The following is a 23,262-nucleotide window of genomic DNA, read 5'->3' as shown; positions in this document are numbered from 1 at the left end:
AGTAGCTGGGACTACAGGCATGTGCCACCATGCCCGGCTAATTTTTTCTATATATTTTTAGCTGTCCAATTAATTTCTTTCATTTTTAGTAGAGACGGGGTCTCGCTCTTGCTCAGGCTGGTCTCGAACTCCTGAGCTCAAACAGTCCACCCGCCTCGGCTAACCTCCATTTTTAAAGCTCTTAATTCCCTTTCCTAGAGCAGTTTATGAGCCATTGTCCAATCAGAATATTTTCCAAGTCAGATGTTTTCTGGACTTCGTCTGTGGACCGGAGTCGCCAAGGCCCACACGGATCCCTGTGGGCAGAGCCGCACGAGGACTTGCATCTGCGTGGGCTGGCAGACGTCGGATTAGATCGGTCACTCAGCCCGGAAGTGTTCGTGACAAACCCACGTCTGCGATACACACGGGGCACCCTCTTCTTTTCAGACTCACCCACTTGTGCTCAGTCCTTTTCTCTCCTTGATCTTGAGCGATGGTGGCCAGGCTGTCCCTCCTGCCATTGTTTTGCTTCCTGTCATTCAGGGTGCGCAGTTACAGTGTTACAAAGTTAGCCTTCCCAGCAGTTGGATCCGAATCACACCAGATAAGGAATGTGTAGGTCTATACTGGCAAGGGGGGAAGAACTTTAAACGGTATCTCCATAAGTCTCTTACCTTGGAATTTAGTGGGGTCTTGCTTTCCTGAGGCCATTTGACACCTCACTGTGTAATCTGAGCGACTCGGGGATCCACAGCCCTGCAAACATCAATCTAGGCCCGTGACACGCCAGGCTAATAAACCCAAATTCTGGTTACACGCGACTTGCCCTGTCTCTTTCTCCTTTTCCTTCTGCTGCGGAGTCTTGATCACCTGTTTCTTTATACTTTAAGGAGAGCTAGTCAGGGACAGGTGAAATTTGCACCAAACTTACACCATAAAATCTTGTCAAACTCAGAGTCTGACACCAGGGGTTGAAGTGGTGACAGGTTGAGAGGCTGGAAGGCTGAGGAGGGTACTATTTTTATGTGGGGCTCTAGCTAACTTCAGTCCCACATCCACTCATTTCCTCCGATTAGTTCTTGTGAACCTCCACTCTGATGGATGCTCCAGCAGCAAAATCAAAGTCCTCACTTCCATTTTAAGCATCCTTTTAGTCTTTAGTCCCCTGTGTGAAAGGTACAAATTTGCCACACATTTCTTAGAAATTGTGAGCCTGTTATGACTCTATAACCCAATATGTAAATGTCAGCACCATCCATGCTTGGATCCTGCTGTTCTAGAGGTGGAGGAGGGCAATGGCAATAATAATAGAAACAGCCAACTTTTACGGTGCCATTGTAGTCTATGGGTTATGTCATTTAATTACAACAACCGGATCAGTATCTCTGTTATTCTCATTCTACGGGTGAGAAAACAGAGGCACAGAGCAGATAAGTCACTTGCTCAAGATCATGCAACTGAGAAATGGTGAAGCTCGAATTCAAACCCAGTACTCTGATTTCCAAGACCCTGTTCTTAACCATTATTCTAATTATCGAAGTATCACTTCATCTAATAATGTTTATAAGATGCCAGGCCAAGCATCTAGCACTATACAATGCTGGTCTGGGCCCAGGGACTTACTGAGCAGGTGGGGCTGCTGTCTGTCTCGTAGCTGAGACTGGTTAACACATGGGATTTTTGTGCTGCCTAGAAATCCTGGTGCTTTTCCCTCACCCACTCCAGCTCCCACGCCCCAGGAGGGCTACTCTTACTTTTTCTCTCCGAAGCTGCTAACCCTATCCTGCCTTCTTCCCCCTTGTGGCCAACCTTGCTGTTCACTTCCCTGAGAAGAGTGGCAACCAGAAGAGAACCTTCACACGCTCTCTGTTACAAGTGGAGTTGTGCCCCCCAAGTCCCCAGGACCTGAAAATTGTGACTCTGTCTCCCAATAAGGAGTGATCAAGTTAAAATGAGGTCATACGGGTGGGCCCGAATCCCATAAGGCTGGTGTCCTTATAAGAAGAGGAGGAGATTAGGACACAGACACACGCAGAGGGATGGCCCTGTAAGGACAGAGGGGGAAGATAGCGTCTGCAAGCCAAGGGAAGAGGCCTCAGCAGAAACCAACGCTGCTGACACCTTGACCTTGGACTTCCAGCCTCCAGGACTGTGAGAGAATAAACTTCTGCTGTTAAACTGCCAGTCCGTTGTGCTCTGTCGAGCAAGCCCGAGCAGACTCCTATGCTGCCATCACCACACCCATCCTCCTCCCTGCACCTGTTCCCATACATGGTCGTCTCCTGTAATAGGGGATGATGAGTTTATATCTCATTTATCCAAAATCAACAAATGTACAAATGACTAGCAAGAGCTTCTGATTAGTGTGAAGTAACAGATGTCTCCGGACTCAGTTGCACTTTCACTGATCTAGACTTGTTTTCCCGAGAAAAGTCCTGTTTTCCCGAGAAAAGTCCTGTTTTCCCTTCAGGAGCCCCTTGATGCACCTGTGCAGACACTGGGATGCCCAACCACAGGTGAAGGTCCTGTGCAGTCTCTCTCCGTTACAGGACCCCACCTGTTACCATCTGGTTTAGCCATAATATGGAGAATCCTCACTCAGGCTCTTTCTAAAGTGTTTGTGGGCTCCTGTGGTGTGTTGTAATTATTTAATAACTGGCTCTTCAAGGCGGGGAAGGGCCCTGATTTCCGTGCTGTGGATATTCCCACCACGGTTAATTCCAGCTACCAATGTGATGTTATTGAGCAGGTGGAGAAAACCATATGCAGTGGATGTGAGCACCCTTAACAACACAGGTGAGAGTAAAGTATAATAAAATAATTAGGACATGATGGATTTTGAATATTTATTAACTTTAAAAAAATAAAATTGATTTAAGTGTAAATATATATAATTTAGTTTTAAATAATGGTTGTGTTTAACAACTGGCTTGCAAAATTCCTAACAATTAACAACCAGCTCTTGCAAGCCAGTACCAGAGGTCTCCAGCATACCACTGGCTGGTTACCGCTTACCAAAATTCTCAAGTCCATTTATTTCTTCAGAAAGCCTAGATTTTACACTTGGGTTATGCTGGATCATCAGAGAACTTTGTATTTGGACCATATAATTCTTTTTGGCCCCTTCCTATCTCAAGGGAATTCCCATCTTATGAAGAAGGGACTCCATCCCACGACAGAAACTGAAGATATCAGATGCTCACTTCCTTTGCAGCTCAGGGCTGTGCACGCAACCCAGGCCCTGCCAGTCAGACATACCCACTCCGGCCATGTGAAGAAAGAGACCCTTGTGGTGAGTGGCAACAGCCATCCTCTGGGGCCAGATTTGAGAAGTCTTTGGAGTGACCAGGGCCCAGCAAGGCAGCGGAGCGAGTTACATGCCCATACTCAGAAACAGCACAGTGGTGTCTTCAGTCTCTTGACTCCGGGCATCGTTCCTTCATTCTGGTTCTCTGGTCCTCCTGGAGGTTTTGCTAGCTACCTGGTGTTCTTTTACTTCCTCTTTTTTTTTTAAAAAAACTTTGAACATTTAGAATGGCTTTAGATCTACAGAAAGGTTGTGAAGATAGTACAAAGAGTTCTTGTATTCCCGAATTCAGTATCCTCTGTTGTCAGCATCCTACTACGGTACATTTGTCACAACTAATGAGCCAATACTGGTCCATTATTATCCTAAGCCTCCTCTGGACTGTGAGACAGTCTCTTGGATTTCCCCTGCTTCCAATGACCCTGACAACTTCGGGGAGTGCTGGTCTGCTATTTTGTAGAATGTTCTTCAGTTTGGGTCTGTCTGATGACTCTCTCATGGGCAGAGTGAGGGTGTTTCCACAGCGCCTGCAGCGCTCCACATTCTCACCAGCAATTTCTCCAAACCCTCACCAGCACTTGTTATTTTTAGTTTTTACTTTTTTTTTTTTCAAAGTCTAGCCATCCTAGTGGGTGTCATGTGGTATGTCACCGTGCTTTTGATTTGCATTTCCCTGACGACCAATGATGTTCAGCAACTTCTCATGTGCTTACTGGCCATTGTAGCTCTTCTTTGGAGAAGTATCTACTCAAGTCCTTTGCCCATTTTACAATTGAATCATTTACTTGTTTTTGAGTTTTAAAAGTTTTTTTTTTTATCGATTCTGGATACCAGATGCTTGACAAATATATGATTTGAAAATATTTTCCCCCGTTCTATAGGTTATCTTTTCCCTTTCTTGATAGTGTCCTTTGATGCACAAAAGTTTTTAGTTTGGATGAAGTCTGACATCTTCTGTTGTTATTCCATGTGCTTTTCGTGTGATATTTAAGAAATCATTGCCTGATCCAAGGTCATGAAGATTTTCCCTGTGCTTCCTTCTTCTCTACCGAAAAGTTTGCTATTCTTACCAAAATTCAGCCTTCTTTTTTTTTTTTTTACATAAATGCTCCCTGGATTGTTGCAGGACTTTAATTTCTGTAGTGTCGATAACATTGACTCTCACAATTTTCATCAGTGTCTTCATTGTTTTTATGGAGGAGAGGACTTTTGGAGGTCTTATTCTGTCATTTTTGCTGACATCATCCCCATGAGCCATTTTTAGTTAATTCTTGTGTAAGGGGTGAGGTAATATTCTTTCACTAAGACTCTTTTCTGCTTAAATTGGTCAGTTAGTTTTTGCTTGTTGCTTGCAATTAATAACTTGGATTGATAAAGCCCCTTACACAATCGCTCTCACTAATTTGTGTTTTGAGGTTACAACAATATTTTTTACATCAAGAGGGACTATACTAAAGTCTTTAATTGTTTCATTTGCTGAAAGGGTATTTCTGAGGACATTTTCTACCACAGTTTTTATTAGTAGTATTTTCAATCTGGAGGACTATGTGACATTATTTTTTGGGGGGCAAAGTGCCAGGAAAAGCTTTGTTTCTCCAGAGGAGCAGATATGCCTTCTTCCTATGGTTAATGAGAATGGTACAATCAATCATGTTTTTTATTTTTGATGCCAGGAAACTCAAAAAATTAATATTCAAAAATAGAAATTAGATTACTTTTATGATCTGCTGAGCTAAGTTTAATTTTTTCCATCACTATTCTAATATGTAACTTCTTTTGGTCTCCTTTTTAAAAAATTATACCTTATTATTATAGATATATGGTATCTGTCATCTCATCTCTATCAATCATATCTACCTGCCTATCTTCTTTTCTTTATAAGCTGCCTCAAATCCTTGGTAAAAATGAGGCAGTTACACTTTTAGTCTATACCAAGACAGTGAGTGGCTGACTTTGCTTGTGATCTCTGTTGCTTTATACAGTTCTTTACGTAGGGAATATTAGACCTTACCAGGCAATACACCATGGTGGTTAGAAGTATTGGAATACACAGCCTGGGTTTCAATTCTAGTTCTTTCGCCTACTTCCTATGTGACTTTGAGCAAGTTACTGACTTCTCTGTGCTTGAGTTTGCTAAACTGTAGAGTGGGCATAATAAGTAACTACACACACAATAATGCTGAATAACAACTTGGATGACACCTGTGAGGCAATTAGAACAGTGCCTGGCAATATCTGCTCAGAAATATTTGCTATTTTAACTAAAAAATGAAAGTTTGAAAAGCAGGCAGGCCTTGAAAATGGTGGTAAAACAAAAGCAAAGTTAGGTGTGAGATGTGTGAGAACTGACAGCAGGCGTGACTCCAGGCTGGGGCGTGACACACGGAAGTCGTAGCTCAAGCCCTTTCCTCAGGACCAGGATGGGTCGTGACCCTGTGTGGGACGGTAGGTTTGAAGTGTCTGCGGTGGAGAGAGAATCCAGGGCGGTGAAGGGACCCGGTTGAAGGAGTGAGTTCAGAGGCCGGGAAGGTGCTACGTTTTCCTGCAGTGGGAATGGGGTATGGTGGGACGAAAGACGGGCTGAAGTCAGAAACCTGGGCTATCCTGGTCACTGACTTGTGTCTCTTCAGAAAAGCCCCTAGATTTCTCTGGGTCTTGGTTGTGAGCGGGCTGAAGATCTCCGATGTGCTTTTGGCTTTGCACCCGTGCTCCCTCTGGCGGTCCACAGATAATTCTTCCTCCCTCTGTGGCACAGGGAGGTTGGCCTGACTGATTGTTCCTTTCTTTCCCGACTTTGACTCATTTTCCTTCTAAATTGTGTGTGTTAAAGTTGGAAGAAAAAAAAGAGTCAAGATGGATAACCTAAAATCTAGGAAGCTGACATACGATTGAGTTCATTATGTGCCAATAAAAATGATTGGAATAAACCTGCAGTAAATTTAATGTCTATTTATGATATTATCTTTAGAAAATGTGCTAAACTGTCTCTTGGCTCACTTCAGCCCAAGCAGTACCTTGTATAATTGCTTGGAAGGCACAATACAATGTCATAAGTGACGATGAGTGGGTTGTAGCTCCCACAGGCAATGGCTGATGGGTCAGAAGCCAGTTTCCCCCCAAGCCCATGACAAAGAGGACTGGAGTAAAAACAGAGGTCCCTACTCATGATGGTTGGTTTTATGTGTCAACTTGAGTGGGCCATGGGATGCCCAGATAGCTGGCAAAACATTATTCTCGGTGAATGTGTGAGGAGTTTTTGCGCAGGGGCCATGTTAATCTTCTCTGTATCGTTCCAATTTTAGTATATGTGCTGCCGAAGCGAACACTGTGAGGAGTTTTTGGATGAGATTGACATTTTAATTGGTGGACTGAGTAGAGCAGATTGCCGTTCCTGATGTGGGTGGGCCTTGTCCAATCAGTTGAAGGTCTGAATAGAATGAAAAGGCTGACTCTCTCATAAGCAAGGGGGATCTCCTCCTGCCTCACTGCTTGAGCTGGTGCACTGGCCTTCTCCTGCCTTTGGCCTCAAACTGAAGTATCGGCTCTTCTTTGGTCTTGAGCCTGCTGGCTTTTGGACTGGAGCTTACACCACTGGCTCTCCTGGGTCTCCAGCTTGCCAACTGCAGTTTTTAGGACTTCTCAGCTCCATAATCATGTGAGCCAATTCCTTATAATGAATCTCATTCTCTCTCTACACATACATACATACATACGTACACACACACACACACACACACACACACACACACCTCTTATTGGTTCTGTTTCCCTGGAAAGCCCTAATACACTATCCCTGGAAATCGAGGGGCAGGCAGGGAGTTTGTACTCATTCACATGCTTGAGCACATACTCAACTCAGACATACTCAAGTATACTAATGGGCACAGAAGAATTTAGGGGGAAGAGGGAAGTGGGTGGTTAGGGCAGAATGTCCAACAGAGGGACCTGGAGGTTTTATCATGTGTCACGAATGGTGATGCAAATTTTTGGTTTTATTGCACAGCAGGAAGCAATGAACTGTGAGAAGAACAGGTGTTCATGATCTAGGTTCAAGTCTTGATTGTATAAACCAGGTCAGGTTGCTCAACCTCTCTGAGCTGCAGTGTCTTCAGGGGCAATACGGGCTGACAGTACTTCCTTCACAGGGTTACTGTGACAGTTCAACCAAACAATGCATGTGAGCTGCCTGGACTACAGCAGTCATTCCACGAAAGTCAGCGCCCCGCTACCCCATCTCCGTCATCCACGTAAGTAATTCTTTATTTACCCAGCAAAGACTTATTAAATTCCTATCATGTACCAGGCACTGTGCTCTGTGTTGGAAACACAGTAAACAAGATAGAGTCCTTGCCATATCTAGACTGCGCAGACAGAAACAAACCCAGGCATCGGTCATTTCTATGGTCTTGTTTTGAAGACAATACAACAAGGTAAAGTGGGCAGCTGGGATGGGTTCAGGGGCTACTTTAGCTATACAGTCGACCATGGCCTCTCTACAGTGTTAACCTTCACGCTGAGATGTGAGTAAGGAAGGAGAGGGAGGCAGCTGTGACCCAGGGGAGAGCCCTGGGCCGAGGGCACAGCCAGGACAAAAACAGTGAGAGGCATACCAGGAGATACTCTTGGAGATGGGGGCAGAGGCTGGTCCTGTTAGAGTTTGAGTCTAAGTGAGATGGGAAGCCGTTGGGGGGGGCAGGGCACATCTGATTTACACGCTTATCACTCGGGATGGATGACTGGTGGGAGAAAGTGAGGGGTCAGGAGACGTGGATGCAGGAGACCAGCCCACAGGCCCCAGAGGGATGATGTAGCTTGGACCGGGAGAGTAGCAGAGGAGGTGCAGAGGAGTGGTTGGATTTAAGGCATGTTTTGGTGGTAGAGTCAAAAATACGTGCTGAGGGACTGGGTGTGGGATATTAGGGAAAGTGTGGAATTCGGGGTGACTCTTTGATTTGGTGCTTAGCAACTGATGCCCATTATCATCTTCTTCCCTTCTAATCTGTGAAAACTGCAACAGAAACGTGGGTTTGCATGGACAGTTTCCAGATTAATTTTTAAGACCACTAACGGAACGTAAGTGCTGGAAGGAACCTTAGGCATGGTTAATTTAACTAGGGCCCAGTCAATTCATGGCAGAACTGGCACCTGGTTTACAGAATCCTTGCTTTGTGTTTATTCCACCTTGACATGCTCCCTTTAGCAAGGGGTCAAGTTGAGATGGCGAACCCTCAGTTAAGGCTACCAGACAGTGGTGTTTCTTAAAACAATTGCTTTATTAAATGTCAACAGATACTGTTTATACATAGTAATGTATAAGGCATAAAGAATAACAATACAAGGAAGAGTGGTGAGCCTCTCCTGTTTAAGAATCAGCAGCATTATCATTCTCTTTGCAGCCCCCAGTGCTGCTCACCGATCCCTTCTCTGACCTCTTGTCTTAGAGTTTTATTACTCCCTCACTTTTCTGTATAGTTCTACTGCACACTTGCATCCCTAAAAAATATGTTGTTTTGTTATGGACAGTTTTGAACTTTATATAAATGGAATCATATTGCGTGCCTTCTTCTGTGACATTCTTTTGCTGAACACTTTTAGAGATTCATCCACATCGTTGCTTGCAGCTATTGTTCATTCCATATTCATCCCAGAATAACATTCTATTGCGCGAACGTAACAGCTTATCCATTCCACTGTGGACAGAGTGCCGGCTGTTTGCAGACTCCCGCTTGTTCAAGAGGGCAGGTATAGAGATTCCTGTTCATGTCTGCTGGCGTACGTGCTGGGGAGCTTCTCTAGGCTGTCTGGGTAGGAATGCGATTGTCGGTTGCTTATCTTCAGCTTTACCAGGTAATGTCGCCTCATTTTCCAGAGACATCGTATCAGTTCACACTCCTGCCAGCCCCATAGAATTTCTACTGCTTCACATTCTTGCCAACATTAGAAAATGTCAGACTTAAAAAGTTTTGCCCACCTGATGGATGTGAAAAGGTACTTCATTTAGGTTTCAGTTTGCATGCCCTGGGTATTAATGAGATGGAGCATCTTTTTAAATGTTTATTGCCAGTCATACTCTTCTGATATGAAATGAAACTTATTATCTATAAAGTATATTTTGGTGGCCAGGAGGTGCCATCATCATATCTTAGGAACTCTGGGTTTTTTCCCCCAAACTTATTCTAACTGAAGCCTCCCCCTCAGGTAATGCAATGGTCCTCCCAGTGGCTAAGGCCGGACACTGGGAAGCTCTCCCTGCTCTTGCTCTTTCCATTCACATCCCACGTGATAGGAGATCCTGTTGGCTCCCCTTTCGAAATGTACCCAGAATCAGGCCACCTCCCACCACTGCTGCCCCCAGCCTGGTGCAGGCCACCAGGCTCTGAATTTCCGCAATCAGTCTGTCTGCTTTACCCTCCCCTGCAGCAGGCGTTCATGTCACCACTGTCCACATTCCCTGGTGGCTGCTAACCTCTCCCAGAGTAGAAGGCAAAGCCCTTACAATGGCCTACACCAACTCATAGGAAACATAAGGGATGTGGAAAAGAGGGTGTTGGCTAGGAAGAGGGTGGTGACTGGGCCACCCATCTGCACCATGGCTGGGGCTTACTTACACAGTCGCTAATGGGGGGTTCCCAGGGGGTGTAAGACAAAGGCAAGCACTAAGGCACAAGTACTTTCTGATAGCTTTGGATTTTCTAATGTCCCACTGTCCAAAGTGGGTTACCCAGCAGGGCCCAGATTCAAGGTCTGGAAAACCAACTCCACTTCCTGACAGGAGGAAGGACAAAGCCAGATGGCAGAGAGGCGTGTGTGTAGAGAGGGGCGAGATTGTGGCCATTTTTTAAGTCTACTACCCTGGATTAAGTGTTACAAGTACCAAAGACAGGGAAGCAACTAAGATAAATGGTGGGTAAACCTCTATAGATGACTGCATAAAAGAAAATCAAAAGTTCTAGATGGCTGGAGTGGTGGGTTAGAAAGATCAGAAATACTGCATGCATCCACTTTTGGGAATCCGTGTCTAAATGCCACACACTTTAAGATCAGCTCTGCTTGCCCTCTGATTTGGAGAGATTAACCCAGAAATTATCCAGGTCAGGTCAGCTAAGGCAGGTATTTAATCCATCTCTCAGAATGTGGGTGTCCAGAAAAGAAACAGACTCAGATACTGCTCTGCCTGTGCCTGGTTCTTCAGGGCTCTGAAATATTTTTTAAAAATAAAGTTGAACATTGAAGTTAACAAGTTGGAAGTTCCTGGTTTATTATCAGCCTATGTATATCAGAAGAGCACACGCGCAGAACGAGCCTCAGCTTCTGGAAGTTCTCCCACCGCCACCATTTTTGGGTATAATGAATCACAGACACGGCGCGTGGGGGCCTCCAGGTTCTCCAAGGACCATACAAAAAGTCTGAGTTGTGAAAAAGCTTAACTCAAAACTGTAAAAAGAAACTGGAAAATCTAAATTAATATATAATTAAATGTCTTTGAAGAACATTATACCAACCTCATTAACTGTTAAATTTAGATTCATAAAAATCTAAATGACATTGGAAAGCAATTTGTATAATAGAGCTTCACACTTTCTAAGAATTCTCAGCGATGCCAAAAAAATCACATCCAATAGCAATTTAAATGACTTCCTAAAAGCCAAATAAATCCAAAACTATAAATACTCCCTTAAATTCAACTTTATGACAAAATCAAAGATAAGCGTCATTACCGTGTTTGGTATGTCTGGCGGCGCCCCCAATGAGGTGCTGCTTGGTGTCTCAGAGGGTCACAGACCGACCAGACCCGCAAACGCCCGGCGGCCACGGCTATCTGCGTCTTCCAGGCGGCGCAGCCGAGCCCCTTATCGGACCGGTTTCCGCCCTAGTTCTGTCCTCAAGCCACGAGCCCCGACCTCGCGTGCCTGGGCGGAAGAACGCTCCCACGGAGACTCCGCGCTCCCGGGCCCCGGGAGCCAAGCACTGCGGAAGACACAGGTTGCCGCGGTCACCCCTAGTCCCGCCCCGCGGCCGCCAGCCCCGCCCACCGGCGCCTCCCGACCCTGGGCCCAGGGGATGGCCGGCGCGCTTCTCTGACGCACTTCTCTGACGCGCCGGCGCATTCCGTCTGACGTTTCAGGCCCCGCCTCCGTCCCCGCCCCCGGTCGCGCGGCGCCCGCCCTCCCTCAGCCGGAGCTGCTTCGCCAGAGGCGACTGAGGCGGCGGCTGAGGCGGCGGCCCGCGTCGGCCCGCGTCGGCGTCTTGCTCCCTACTGCAGCCACAGCTCTCCGGCCCGCTCCAGCCTCGGTCCCCGGCGCAGCCGTCCGAGCCCCTGCGGCCGGCGGGCGATGGTGCGGCTGAGCGCGCGGACGAGGGCGGCGCGGCGGCGGGTATGAAGGAGGATGGAAGGGCAGGACGAAGTGTCGGCGCGGGAACAGCACTTCCACAGCCAAGTGCGGGAGTCCACGGTGCGTGGGGACGGGGCCGCCAGTGACAGCCTGCGCCCTGGCCCCGGGTCCTTCCGCCCCCGCCCCCCGCGCCTTCCCCTCCCCGCCGCCGGGCGCCCTCGGGGTCCTCGCCCCCTTCCCGGGTCCCCGGCGCCCTCCCCTCCCCTCCTCGCCCGCCCGCCCGCCCTCGGTGGTCCCGACCCCCCTCCCCAACCACCCTCCGGGGTCCTGGCCCCACTCCCCGCCCCCGGGCGCTCTCCCTGGTCCTGGTCCCCCTCTCAGCTCCCGGGCCCCCTCCCGGGCTCCAGCCTCCGCCCCTCCGTCGTCTTCCTCTCTGGATCCCCTCTCTGCTCCCGAGCCCTGCCGCCTCCTGTTTCCTCTCACTCCCCTTCGCCCCCGCTTTCCGCCCCCCCCCCGAGGCCCAGCGGCGGCCTCCCCATTGCCACCTCCCGCCCAGGTCGCCTGCGCCGGCTCCCGCCCTGAGTCCCCACCTGGGTGCCCCATGTGGCCTCGTCGTGCCACCTGCCCTTCCCCCGGGGGATTTGCAGTGCCCACTTGCGCTACCTGACCCCTCCCGGCTTTCTCTCGTGGTCTCCGTGCTGAACCTGCCAGCCTCTCCCGTGTCCCTGCGGGAGAGGCGAGTGTTCGGTGCCCAGTTAGTTACCTTGTCCCGGTCAGCGCCTCCGGCCCTTCCCGTGCCCTCCCGCCTTCGTCTCGCTCCAGTCCCCATGTGCATTGAGTTCGAAACCTTCCTGTTTGGGGTGAGAAGACTGGTTATTTATGGGAGTGAGAACCTGAGCTAAAGTCCGTTTTGCTCTGGAAGTCACTTACGGAAGTCATCATTTTTGGCCCATGTTTCATCTGTGCTGTTGGCAGGGATCAGGAAGGACTCGACCTTGGAAAGTCTATTTTGATATTTTTACCTTTGCATGATGCACTAGAATACAGTATAACTGTGTGTTATAACAACTGTGTAAAATGGATGAATTTTATTAATAAGTATTTGTAATATTTACCCCACGCCTCTTGTAACACTTCTCTCAAGATTCAGTGACACTCTTGGTTTGACATGAAAAAATTCTGGTTTAGAATTGTATAATTGGTGTAGTTATTGATCTTTAAAATTGAGAATCATTTTGCCAAGTCATACCTTGGAATAAAGAGACAAAGTCTGAGCTAGTGGAATTTTGAGCTAGTAGAATTTGGTACAGCATATTTAGTTTTATTTTAATTGTTTTATTGAAGGTAAAATGCACAGAAGTACACATAATTATATGTACCCTTCAAAACATTTTATGATAAACATACCTGTGTACTCCTGAATCCAGTTAAGAAACAGGATTCCACTAGCATCCCAGAGGCCCATCCCATTCCCCCTTCCAGTTACTCTCCTTTCCACCAAGGGTAAATGCTGCCCTGGCTTCTAACAACATAAATAAGTTTTTGCTTAGTTTTGAACTTTATGTAAATGGAATCTTAACAGTATACACTCTTATGTGTCTAGTTTCTTATGCTCTACAATATTTGTGACTTTCTCCATATTGTATATGATTATAATTCATTCTCAGTGCTGTAGATGTGTGACTATAGCACAATTTATTTTTATTTTTCCATTTTACTGTTGATGGGCACTTCAGTAGTTTCTAGGTTTTGGCTATGAATATTTTTGTACATTTTTTTTGTGAATATATGTGTGCATTTCTGTTGGGTATAGACCTGGAAATGCAATCACTACGTTAGAGGGTGTGCATTTGTTCATCTTTAGCTCCTTTTAAACAGTTTTCCAAAGTGGTTGTACCAATTTATACTCCCACCAGCACTGAGAGTATCAGAGTTGTAGTTGCTTCCCCTCTTTACCAACACTTGGTATTTTCCATCCTTTTTAATTTTAGCCATTCTAGCAAGTACGTTATAGTATTTATTGTACAAAGGATTTTAATTTGCATTTTCCTGGTGACTAATGAATCTGAGCACCTGTCTATATGTTTATTGGCCTTTTGGAAATCTTTTGTGAAGTGTCAGATTTTTCCCCCTATTTTTAAATAAAGTTCATCTTTTTAATATTGATTTGCAAGATCTTCATGTATTCTCAATATATTTCTTTGTTATATATGTATATATATTGCAAATATTTTTTTCCCTACTCTGTGGATGCCTTTCACTCTCTTAGTGATACTTTCTGATAAACAGAAATTATTAATTTTAATATAGATAAATTTATGAAAAATCTCTCTTTTGAGTACTTTTTATATCCTGATTAAGAAACCTTTGATTATTACAAGATTATGATGTTCTTTTATGTTTTATGGAATCACTCTTCCCATTTAAATTTGTATCCATCTGGAATTTATTTTTTGTGTATGGTGTGAGGTAGGAGTCATTTTTTTCCCCACATGAATGTCCAATTGCTTCAGCACCATTTATGACTGTTGTCACAAATTAGGTAACTATATATTTGTGGTGTTTAATTTTGGACTCTGTGCTGTTTCATTGGTTTATCTTTGGTTTTATTTTTAATTAATTAGATATTCTGTAATTTATATTAAGAAAGGGACCTATGTTATAGTAGTGCAGAGCTTTATTACCTTTGTCTATACCTTAGAAACAGCCCAGTTTCGGCACTGATTATAGAGTTCCTTAATTCTGTTCCTCCTCACCCTGTTTTCCTGAACCTAGCGCCCCTGGGTGATGCACCCCTTCATCTTGAGAACCATTGCAGGCTGTGACCAAGCTCAGTGGGTGTTCCAGTCTTTGGCATTTTTTCCTCAAATTATTCATATTTAGAGTGAATATAAGTATTTGCTTTTTCTGTGGGACTTGTTGCCAATTTTAAAAATTATTCAACTCTTTTTGATTTTGCCATATAATGCTATAATTTCTGTTTAACTTTTTTGTTATGATATAGATAACACACAACTTACTGTTTTCAAATGTGCAGTTCAGTGGCATTAAGTACATTCACGTTGTTGTACAACCATCACCACTATCTCCAAAACATTTTCATCATCCCAAACTGAACCTCTATACCCATTAAACAATAACTACCCATTCCCCACTTCCTCCAGCTGCTGGTTCTGTCCCTATGAATCTGACTATTCCAAGTTCCTCATATAAGTTGAATCATGTAATATCGGTCCTTTTGTGTCTGGCTTATTTCACTTAGCATAATGCCTTCAAGGTTTGTCTATGTTGTAGCATGTGTCAGAATTTCCTCCCTTAAGGCTGAATAATATTCTATTTTTGTGTATACCATATTGTGCTTATCTATTCATCTGTCAGTGGATACTTGGGATGTTTCTACCTTTTGGCTTTTGTGACTAATGCTGCTATGACCATGTGTATACAAATATCTGTTAGAGTCCTTCCTTTTGATTATTTTGTATGTGTACCTAGAAGTGGAATTGCTAGATCGTGTGGTAATTCTATGTTTAATTTTTTGAGAAACTGTCATACCACATTCCACAGAGGCTACACCATTTTACATTCCCACTAGCAATGAGCTAGGGTTCCAGTTTCTTCACATGTTCACCATGTTGTTTTCTGTTTTTTTTCCTTAATTTAATGTTATTTAAATAGATTTAGGAGGTACAAGTGGTTTTTTGTTAGTGTGGCTGAGTTGCATAGTGAAATCTAGGCTTTTAATATACCTATCACCTGAATAGTACATTGTACCCAAAAGGTAATTTTTCATACTGGATCTCCCTCCTGCTCTCCCCATTGAGTCTCCAGTGTCCATTAAGTCACTCTGTATGACCACGCATACCCCTTACTTAGCTTCCACTTATAAGTGAGAACGTGGTATTTGGTTCTTTGTTCCTGGATTACTTCACTTAGAATAAGGGTCTCCAGTTCCATCCAAGTTGCTATAAAAGACATTATTTCATTCTTTTTGATGGCTGAGTAATATTCCACAGTGTGTGTGTGTGTGTGTGTGTGTGTGTATGTATGTATATATAAATACCACGTTTTCTTTATCCAGTCTTCGGTTGGTGGGCACTTAGGTTGGTTCAATATCTTTGCAGTTGTGAATTGTGCTGCAATAAACATACCGGTTCAGATGTCTTTTTTATAAAATGACTTTCCTATGGGTGGATCCTTAGTAGTGGGATTGCTGGATCGAATGGTAGGTCTGCTTTTAGTTCTTTGAGAAATCTCCATATTGTTTTCCATAGAGGTTGTACTAATTTACATTCCCACCAACAGTGTATAGGCATTCCCTTTTCACTGGATCTGTGCCAGCATCTATTATTTTTTGACTTTTTAATAATGATCATTCTGACAGGGGTAAGGCGGTATCTCATTGAGATTTTAATTTGCATTTCCCTAATCATCAGTGACGTTGAGCACTTTTTCATGTGTTTGTTGGCTCTATAGTCTTTTCTCACCCTTGTCATTGTCCTCCAGCCAATGACCACCAGGAACACACCTGTAGTGGACAAATTGGTTTATTGTGTGTTGCAGTGAGGGAAAATGTACACTATGAGGAGCTATGGGATATTTCAGTAAGGGAGTATTCAAAAGGAACTTTGAAAATAGGATTTGGGCTTGTGCTAAGTGATTTGGGAGGAGTTTAAGGAAGTGAGGCTTTGATCTGTGTGGGATGCTGTTAGGGTGCAGGGATAATTCTGTGATTGGGTATCTTAATAAATCTTATCTGGGAGGAATGAAGACGAATAAGGCCAAAGCTGTGACTGGTAAAGAAGCAGCAGTCATTCATATTAGCCAGGATAGAGAGATGTTGGTCATTTTTGTGATTTGGGCAATGTTCATGTTTTTTGCCTGTGTTCAGGTGTGATTACAGAGTGGTTTGGTTTAGTCTGTATGCATTGTGTTCTTAGAGAGGCCTTGTCTGATGATGTCCTCTGAAAGTGTTTATGTCCAACAGGAGAATCAGTCATCAAGGCCTACCTCTGTGCCTTGCTCTGCGCTGCCAGCCACTTTGTAGCAACACCAAGGACTAGCTGACAGTACTCGGCCAGCTCCCAGATGTTGGGGGCTGCTTTTCTTTTCCTCAGCATGGTTGTAAAATCGTTTAGTGGAATGGGGTATTAGATACAAATCCTATAGCCAACATATGTTGAAGTGATTTTGTAACATACTAATAGTTGAGCAAGAAAATATGGGATAGAGTTACAGAATTATAGAGGTTTCATTTGTATTTGACTTTGCTAAACTGGGTTATGTCAACTTCCCCTCTGTAGTGATACTGTAATGGCCCCTGAAGATAGTAATCCCACACAATCATCCCTGGAGCTTGAGGATGTGTTACTTTACATGGCAAAAGGAGCTTTGCAGATGTGTGAGTATGTTACGGGGAGAGCATCCTGGATTATCTGGGTGAGTACAATGTAATCACAAGGGTGCTTATGTGAGAGGCAGGAGGGCCAGCGTCAGAGACAAGGAGATGTGATGACAGAAGCAGAGTTGGAGTGATGCACTTTGAAGTTGGAGGAGAGGCCACAAGTCAAGGAGTGTGGGTGGCCTGTAGAAGGTAGAAAAGCCAAGAAAATGGAAATGGATTCTGCCCTAGAGTCTCCAGAAGATAACAGCCCGGCTGATACTTGATTTTAGGCCAGTGAATTTGTGTTGTTTTAAGTTACTAAGTTTGTGGTGCTTGGTTGTAGCAGCCACAGAAGGTTCGTACTCCCTCATTAGCAGGCTTTGGCTTTCACTATTCTTGTGCGTCTTACCACTCCCTAGTTCTGTTCTTGAGATTAAAGGAAACTGGGACATTCTTAATTACACTTGAGATGTTTTTCCTAACTTTCTATTTCTTTTTCTTCCTTCTTCTTTCTTCTTCTTCCTCCTCTTCCCCTTCCTCCTCCTCCTCCCCCTCTTCCTCCTCCTCCCTTTCCTTCCTTTCCTCCCTTCGTCCTTCTCCTTCTTTTTCTTGATTTTGTTGTGGGAAGAATACTTAGCGTTAGATCCACCCTTGTATCTTGCTTGACTGAAGCTTTATGCTCGTTGATTACTAACTCTCCATTTTCTTCTCTCCGCAGCCCCTGACAACCATCATTCCACTCTTTGTCAATGAACTTGGCTATTTTAGATACCTCATATAAGTGGAGTTATGCAGTATTTGTCTTTCTGTGACTGTCTTATTTTACTTAGCTTAATATCCTCAAGATTCATCCACATGGTCACATATTGCAGGCTTTCCTTCTTTTTAAAAGCTGAATACTGTTTCATTGTATGTATATACCACACTTTCTTCATCCATCTGTGATGCACATTTAGGTTGTTTCTATATCTTGGCTATTGTGCTACAGTGGATATACGAGTGCTGATATCTCTTTGAGATTGTGATTATGATTCTTTAGGATAAGTACCATGAAGTGGGATTGCTGGATTATATGGTAGTTCTGTTTTTAAATTTTTGAGAAACCTATATACTGTTTTCCATAGGAACTACATCATTTTGCTTTCTCAACAGTGCACACGGGTTCCAGTTTCTCCACATTCTCGTTGACACTACTTGTCTTTTGTTTTGTTTTGTTTTTGATAATAGCCATCCTAACAGGTGCAAGGTGATATCTCATTGTGATTTTGATTTAAATTGACCTGGTGATTAGTGACGTTGAACATTTTTTCACGCACATGGTGGCTGTTTGTATGTCTTCCTTGGAGAAATGTCTATCCAAGTCCTTAGCCTGTTTTTTAAAAAATTTTTTTGTAAAGATAGGGTCTCGCTGTGCTGCCTAGCCTGTTCTCAAATTCCTGGCCTCAAGTGATCCTCCTACCTCAGCCTCCCGAAGTGTTGGGATCACAGGCTCTTAGCCCATTTTTTAAATTGTGTTATTAGTTGTTTTTACTTTGAGTTATAGGAGTTTCTTATATATTTTGATATTAACCTCTTATCAGATACATGGGTTGTTGATATTTTATCCTATTCCCCTCACTCTGTTGATTGTCCACTTTGCTGTGCAGAAGAGTTTTAGTTTTATGTAGTCCCACTTATTTATTTTGGTATTTATTGCCTGTGCTTTCGGTATTAACTTATGAAATCATTGCCAATACCAATGTCATGAAGGTTTTCCCCTATGTATTCCTCTAGGAGTTTTATAGTTTCAGGTCTTATGTTTAAGTCTTTAATCCCTTGTGAGTTGATTTTTGTGTACGGTATAAGAAAAGGGTCCAGCTTCATCCTTTTGCATGTGAATATCCAGTTCCCTAGCACCATTTATGGAAGACATTATTCTTTCTGCATTGTATATTCTTTGCTGTCTTAAGATCAGTTGACTGTATATGAGTGGATTTATTTCTTGGCTCTCTATTCTGTTCCAGTATAAGTCTGTCTTTATGCCAGTACCATCCTATTTATTTTATTATTATTATTTTTGAGACAGAGTCTAACTCTGTCGCCCTGGGTAGAGTGCAGTGGCATCATCATAGCTCACTGCAACCTCCAACGCCTGGGCTCAAATGATCCTCCTGCCTCATCCTCCTGAGTGGCTGGGTCTACAGGTACACTCTGTGATGCCCAGCTAATTTTTCTGTTTTTAGTAGATACAGCTCAGGCTGGTCCCAAATTCCTGAGCTCAAGCAAGCCTGCCGCCTTGGCCTCCCAGAGTGATAGGATTATAGGCATGAGCCACCGTGGACAGCCAGTACCATACTATTTTGTTTATTGTAGGTTTGTAATAAGTTTTGAAATCAGGAAGTGTGATGTCTCCAGCTTCATTCTTCTTTTTTGAGATTGATTTGGCTATTCATGATCTTTTGTTATTCCATATGAACTTTAGAATGTTTTTTCTTTTTCTTTCTTTCTTTTTTTATTTTGAGACAGGGTCTTCCTCTGTCACTCAGGCTGGAGTGCAGTGGTCCCATCGTAGCCCACTGCAGCCTTGAATTCCTGGCCTCAAGTGATCCTCCTGCCTCAGCCTCCCAAGTAGCTAGGACTACAGGTATGCATCACCATGACCTGCTAATTTTTTTATGTTTTGTAGAGACAGTATCTCACTATGTTGCCCAGGCTGGTCTTGAACTCCTATGCTCAAGCAATTCTCCTGCCTTAAGCAATCCTCCTACCTGGTCTCCCAAAGTGCTGAGATTACAGATGTGATCTGGCCTGTTTTTTCTATTTCTGTAAAAAAAAAAAAAAAAGCTATTGGAATTTTGATAGAGAGTACATTGAATCTATCAATTGCTTTGGGTAGTATAGACATTTTAACAGTATTAACTCTTCCAGTCCATGCACATGTCTTTCCATTTGTGCCTTCTTTAATTTCTTTCATCAATGTTTTGTGGTTTTTATTTTTTAAATTTGTTTTTACCTAAACCTTTTATTTTTTCCACTTGCAAATTCTTGTTCCATTCTACCTTTTGTTGTAGTTTTTAGTGTACAAATTTTTTACCTCCTTAAATTTATTCCTAAATATTTTATTCTTTTTTGGTGATATTATAAATGTGATTGTCTTTACTAGTTTCCTTTTCAGAGAGTTGGTTAGTATATAAAAATGCAACTGATTTTTATATATTAATTTTCTTTTCACTTCAGATGGGTAATGTGCTGATGTCATAACAAGGTTTGAGGGAGGAAACTCTCACACATACCTGTGAAAATTCAGTCATCACGCTTACGAACTATGAAAGGATTGTGTATGATTTTCTATCCTGCAACTTTACTGAATGTGTTTATTCTGACGGTTTTTAAGGAAATGGAGTCTTGGAGGTTTTTTATATCTGAGATCATGTCATCTGCAGATAGAAGCAGTTTTATTCCTTCCTTTCTGATTTGAATGCCTTTCATTTATTTTTCTTGCCTAACTGCTTTGGCTAGGAATTCCAGTACTATGTTGAATAGAAGTGCTGAGAGTGGATATCCCTCCCTTGTGCCTGATCTTAGTGGGAAAGCTTTCATTTTTTTACCAGTAAGTAAGGATGATGAAAATATGTGGGCTTTTCATATATGGCCTATATTATGTTGAGATAATTTCCTTTTATTTGTAGTTTGCTGAGTGTTTTTATCATGAAAGGATGCTTAATTTTTCCCATGCTTTTTATGCCTCTGTTGAGATGATCATGTGATTTTTATCTTTTGTTCTGTTAATGTGGTGTACCACAGTAATTGATTTTCATATGTAGAATCGTTGTTACATCCTAGGGATAAATTCCACTTAGTCATGGTTTATGATTCTTTTAATCTGCCGTTGGATTCAGTTTGCTAGTATTTTGTTGAGAATTTTTGCATCTATATTCGTTGGGGGATATTGGCCTGTGGTTTTCTTTTCTTGTGGTATCTTTGTATGGCTTTGATATCAGTGAAATGCTGGCTTTATAAAATGTGTTTCCGTTTTTTGAAAGAATTTGAGAGGGATTGGTGCTAATTGTTCTTTAAATGTTTGGTAGCATTCATCAATGAAACCATCTGGTCCTGGGCTTTTTTGGGAGATTTTTGATTACTGATTCAATCTGCGTACTTCTTTTTTATTCTTATAATTTTGTTTTTTCTTAAGAGACAGGATCTCACTCTGTCACCCAGGCTGGAATACAGTGGTGTAATCATAGTTCAGTGCAGTCTTGAACTCCTGGGCTTTGGCGATCCTCTTGCCTCAGCCTCCTGAGTAGCTAGGACTATAGGCATGTGCTGCCATGCCTGGCTAATTTTTAAATTTCTTATAGAGACTGGGTCATGCTGTGTTACCCAGGCTGGTCTCGAACTCCTGGCCAGAAGCGATCCTCCTACCTCAGCCTCCCAAAGTGCTGGGATTAGAGGGTTGAGCTACTTCTCCTGGCCGGCATACTTCTAATAGATTTTTTCAGACTTCCCATTTCTTTGTGATTTAATCTTGATGGGTTGTTATGTTTTTATAAATTTATCCATTTCTTCTAGATTATCCAGTTTGTTGTCATATAATTGTTCATAGTAGTTTCATGATCCTTTTTGTTTCTGGGGCATCAGTTGCAATGTCTCCTCTTTCATTTCTAATCTTATTTGAGTCTTCTCACTTTTTTTTCTTAGTCTAGCTAAGGGCTTGTCAGTTTTATCTTTAAAAAAAAACTTTTAGTTGATTTTTTTTCTTTTTCTTTTTGTTTTTAGAGATGGGGTCTTGCTCTGTTACCCAGGCTGAAGTTCAGTGACATGATCATAGCTCACTATAGCCTGGGCTCAAGCAATCCTCCGACCTCAGCCTCCCGAGTAGCTGGGTTGACAGGTGTGCACCACATGCCTGGTAACTTGAAAAAATATATTTTTTTCTTTTTAGATACAGAAGTCTTGCTATGTTGCCCAGGCTAATCTCAAACCTCTATGCTCAAGCAATCCTCCTGCCTTAGTCTCCTGAGTAGCTGGGACTATAGGCATGAGCCACCATGCCCACATATCATTTCCTTCCTTCTGCTAGCTTTGGGCTTAGTTTGTTCCTCTTTTTCTAGTTCCTTAGCTGTAAAGTTAGGTTGTTTATTTGGGATCTTTCTTATTTTTTAATGTAAGTATTTATTGTTACGAACTTCCCTCTTAGTACTGCCTTTGTTGTATCCCATAAATTTTGGTATATTGTGTTTTTATTTTTGTTTGTCTTGAGGTATTTTCTAATTTATATTTTATTTCCTTTTCTACCCAATGGGGTTGTTCAAGTGTGTCTTGTCTGTTTTCTACATATTTGTAAATTTTTCAGTTTTCTTTCTGCTGTTGATTTTTAGTTACATTCCTTTGTGGTCAGAAAATATACTTGGTATGACTTTATTCTTCTTAAATTTGCTAAGATTTATTTTGTGACCTAACATGTGATCTGTCCTGGAGAAAAACAGATTTATGTTTGCTTGAGAAGAATGTGAATTTTCAGAACCAATCTTACAGTCTCAAGATCCAGGAAGAGGTGATGATTTAGTTTGAGTTTGAAGGTGGGATAAAAATGATGTCTCAGCTTGAAGGCAATGAGGCAGAAGGAATTCTGTTACTGAGTCTTTTTGTTCTATTCAGGCCTTCCACTGATTAGATGAGGCCCACCCACGTTAGGGAGGGTAATCTGCTATACTCAGTCTGCCAGTTCAAGTGTTAATCTCATCCAGAAATACCCTCACAGACATACCCAGAATAATGTTTGACCAAATATTCATGCACCCCGTAGTTTAGTCAAACTGACACGTAAAATTAACCATCACACTCTACCTCATCTAAGGGTTTAGGATTGAATTATTTTGGAAGGAAGCAGGAGAGGAGAGCAGGGAAGAACAAAACACCTGTTGTGATTTTTGGTAGTACTGCATCGAATCTATAAGTCAATTTTGGTGGAATTGATGTCTTTATGATACTGAGTCTTTCAGTTCATGAGCATGGCAATATGGGCTTCATTTTGCATTTTCATGATAGGTAATGAAGCTGTGCACGTTTTCAAATGTCAGTTAGCCATTTGGATATCTCCTTTTTTGAAGTTGCTTAAGTCTTCTGTTCATTTTTCTATTGGCTTATCTCTTTAAAAGTTAATTGATAGGAGTTCTTCATAGTATTTTGATGCAAGTTCCTTTTCATCTACAGTATGTTGCACATGTCTTTTGCCATTCTATGGTTTGTTCGTTCATTTTTTAAATAATATCTTTTGA

At 42.9% G+C, this 23,262-nt stretch overlaps 1 protein-coding gene across 1 annotated transcript in view; it reads left to right on the top strand.

Moving 5' to 3' along the window:
* The first annotated feature begins 11,676 nt into the window (after positions 1–11,676).
* Positions 11,677–23,262, top strand: part of LMBR1 (limb development membrane protein 1) — a 134,900-nt gene continuing 123,314 nt past the window's right edge. The window contains exons 1-3 of the mRNA XM_012654150.1: positions 11,677–11,744; positions 14,675–14,689; positions 17,042–17,081. Coding sequence (XP_012509604.1) covers positions 11,677–11,744; positions 14,675–14,689; positions 17,042–17,081 — 123 coding nt within the window. The remainder of the gene's footprint in view (positions 11,745–14,674; positions 14,690–17,041; positions 17,082–23,262) is intronic.

The sequence above is a fragment of the Propithecus coquereli genome, unplaced genomic scaffold (genome assembly GCF_000956105.1).
Source record: "Propithecus coquereli isolate 6110/MARCELLA unplaced genomic scaffold, Pcoq_1.0 Scaffold439, whole genome shotgun sequence".
In the NCBI taxonomy this organism is placed as follows: Eukaryota; Metazoa; Chordata; class Mammalia; order Primates; family Indriidae; genus Propithecus; species Propithecus coquereli.
Note: the sequence above shows the minus strand (reverse complement) of the source record. Positions and strands in the feature narration are given on the sequence as shown.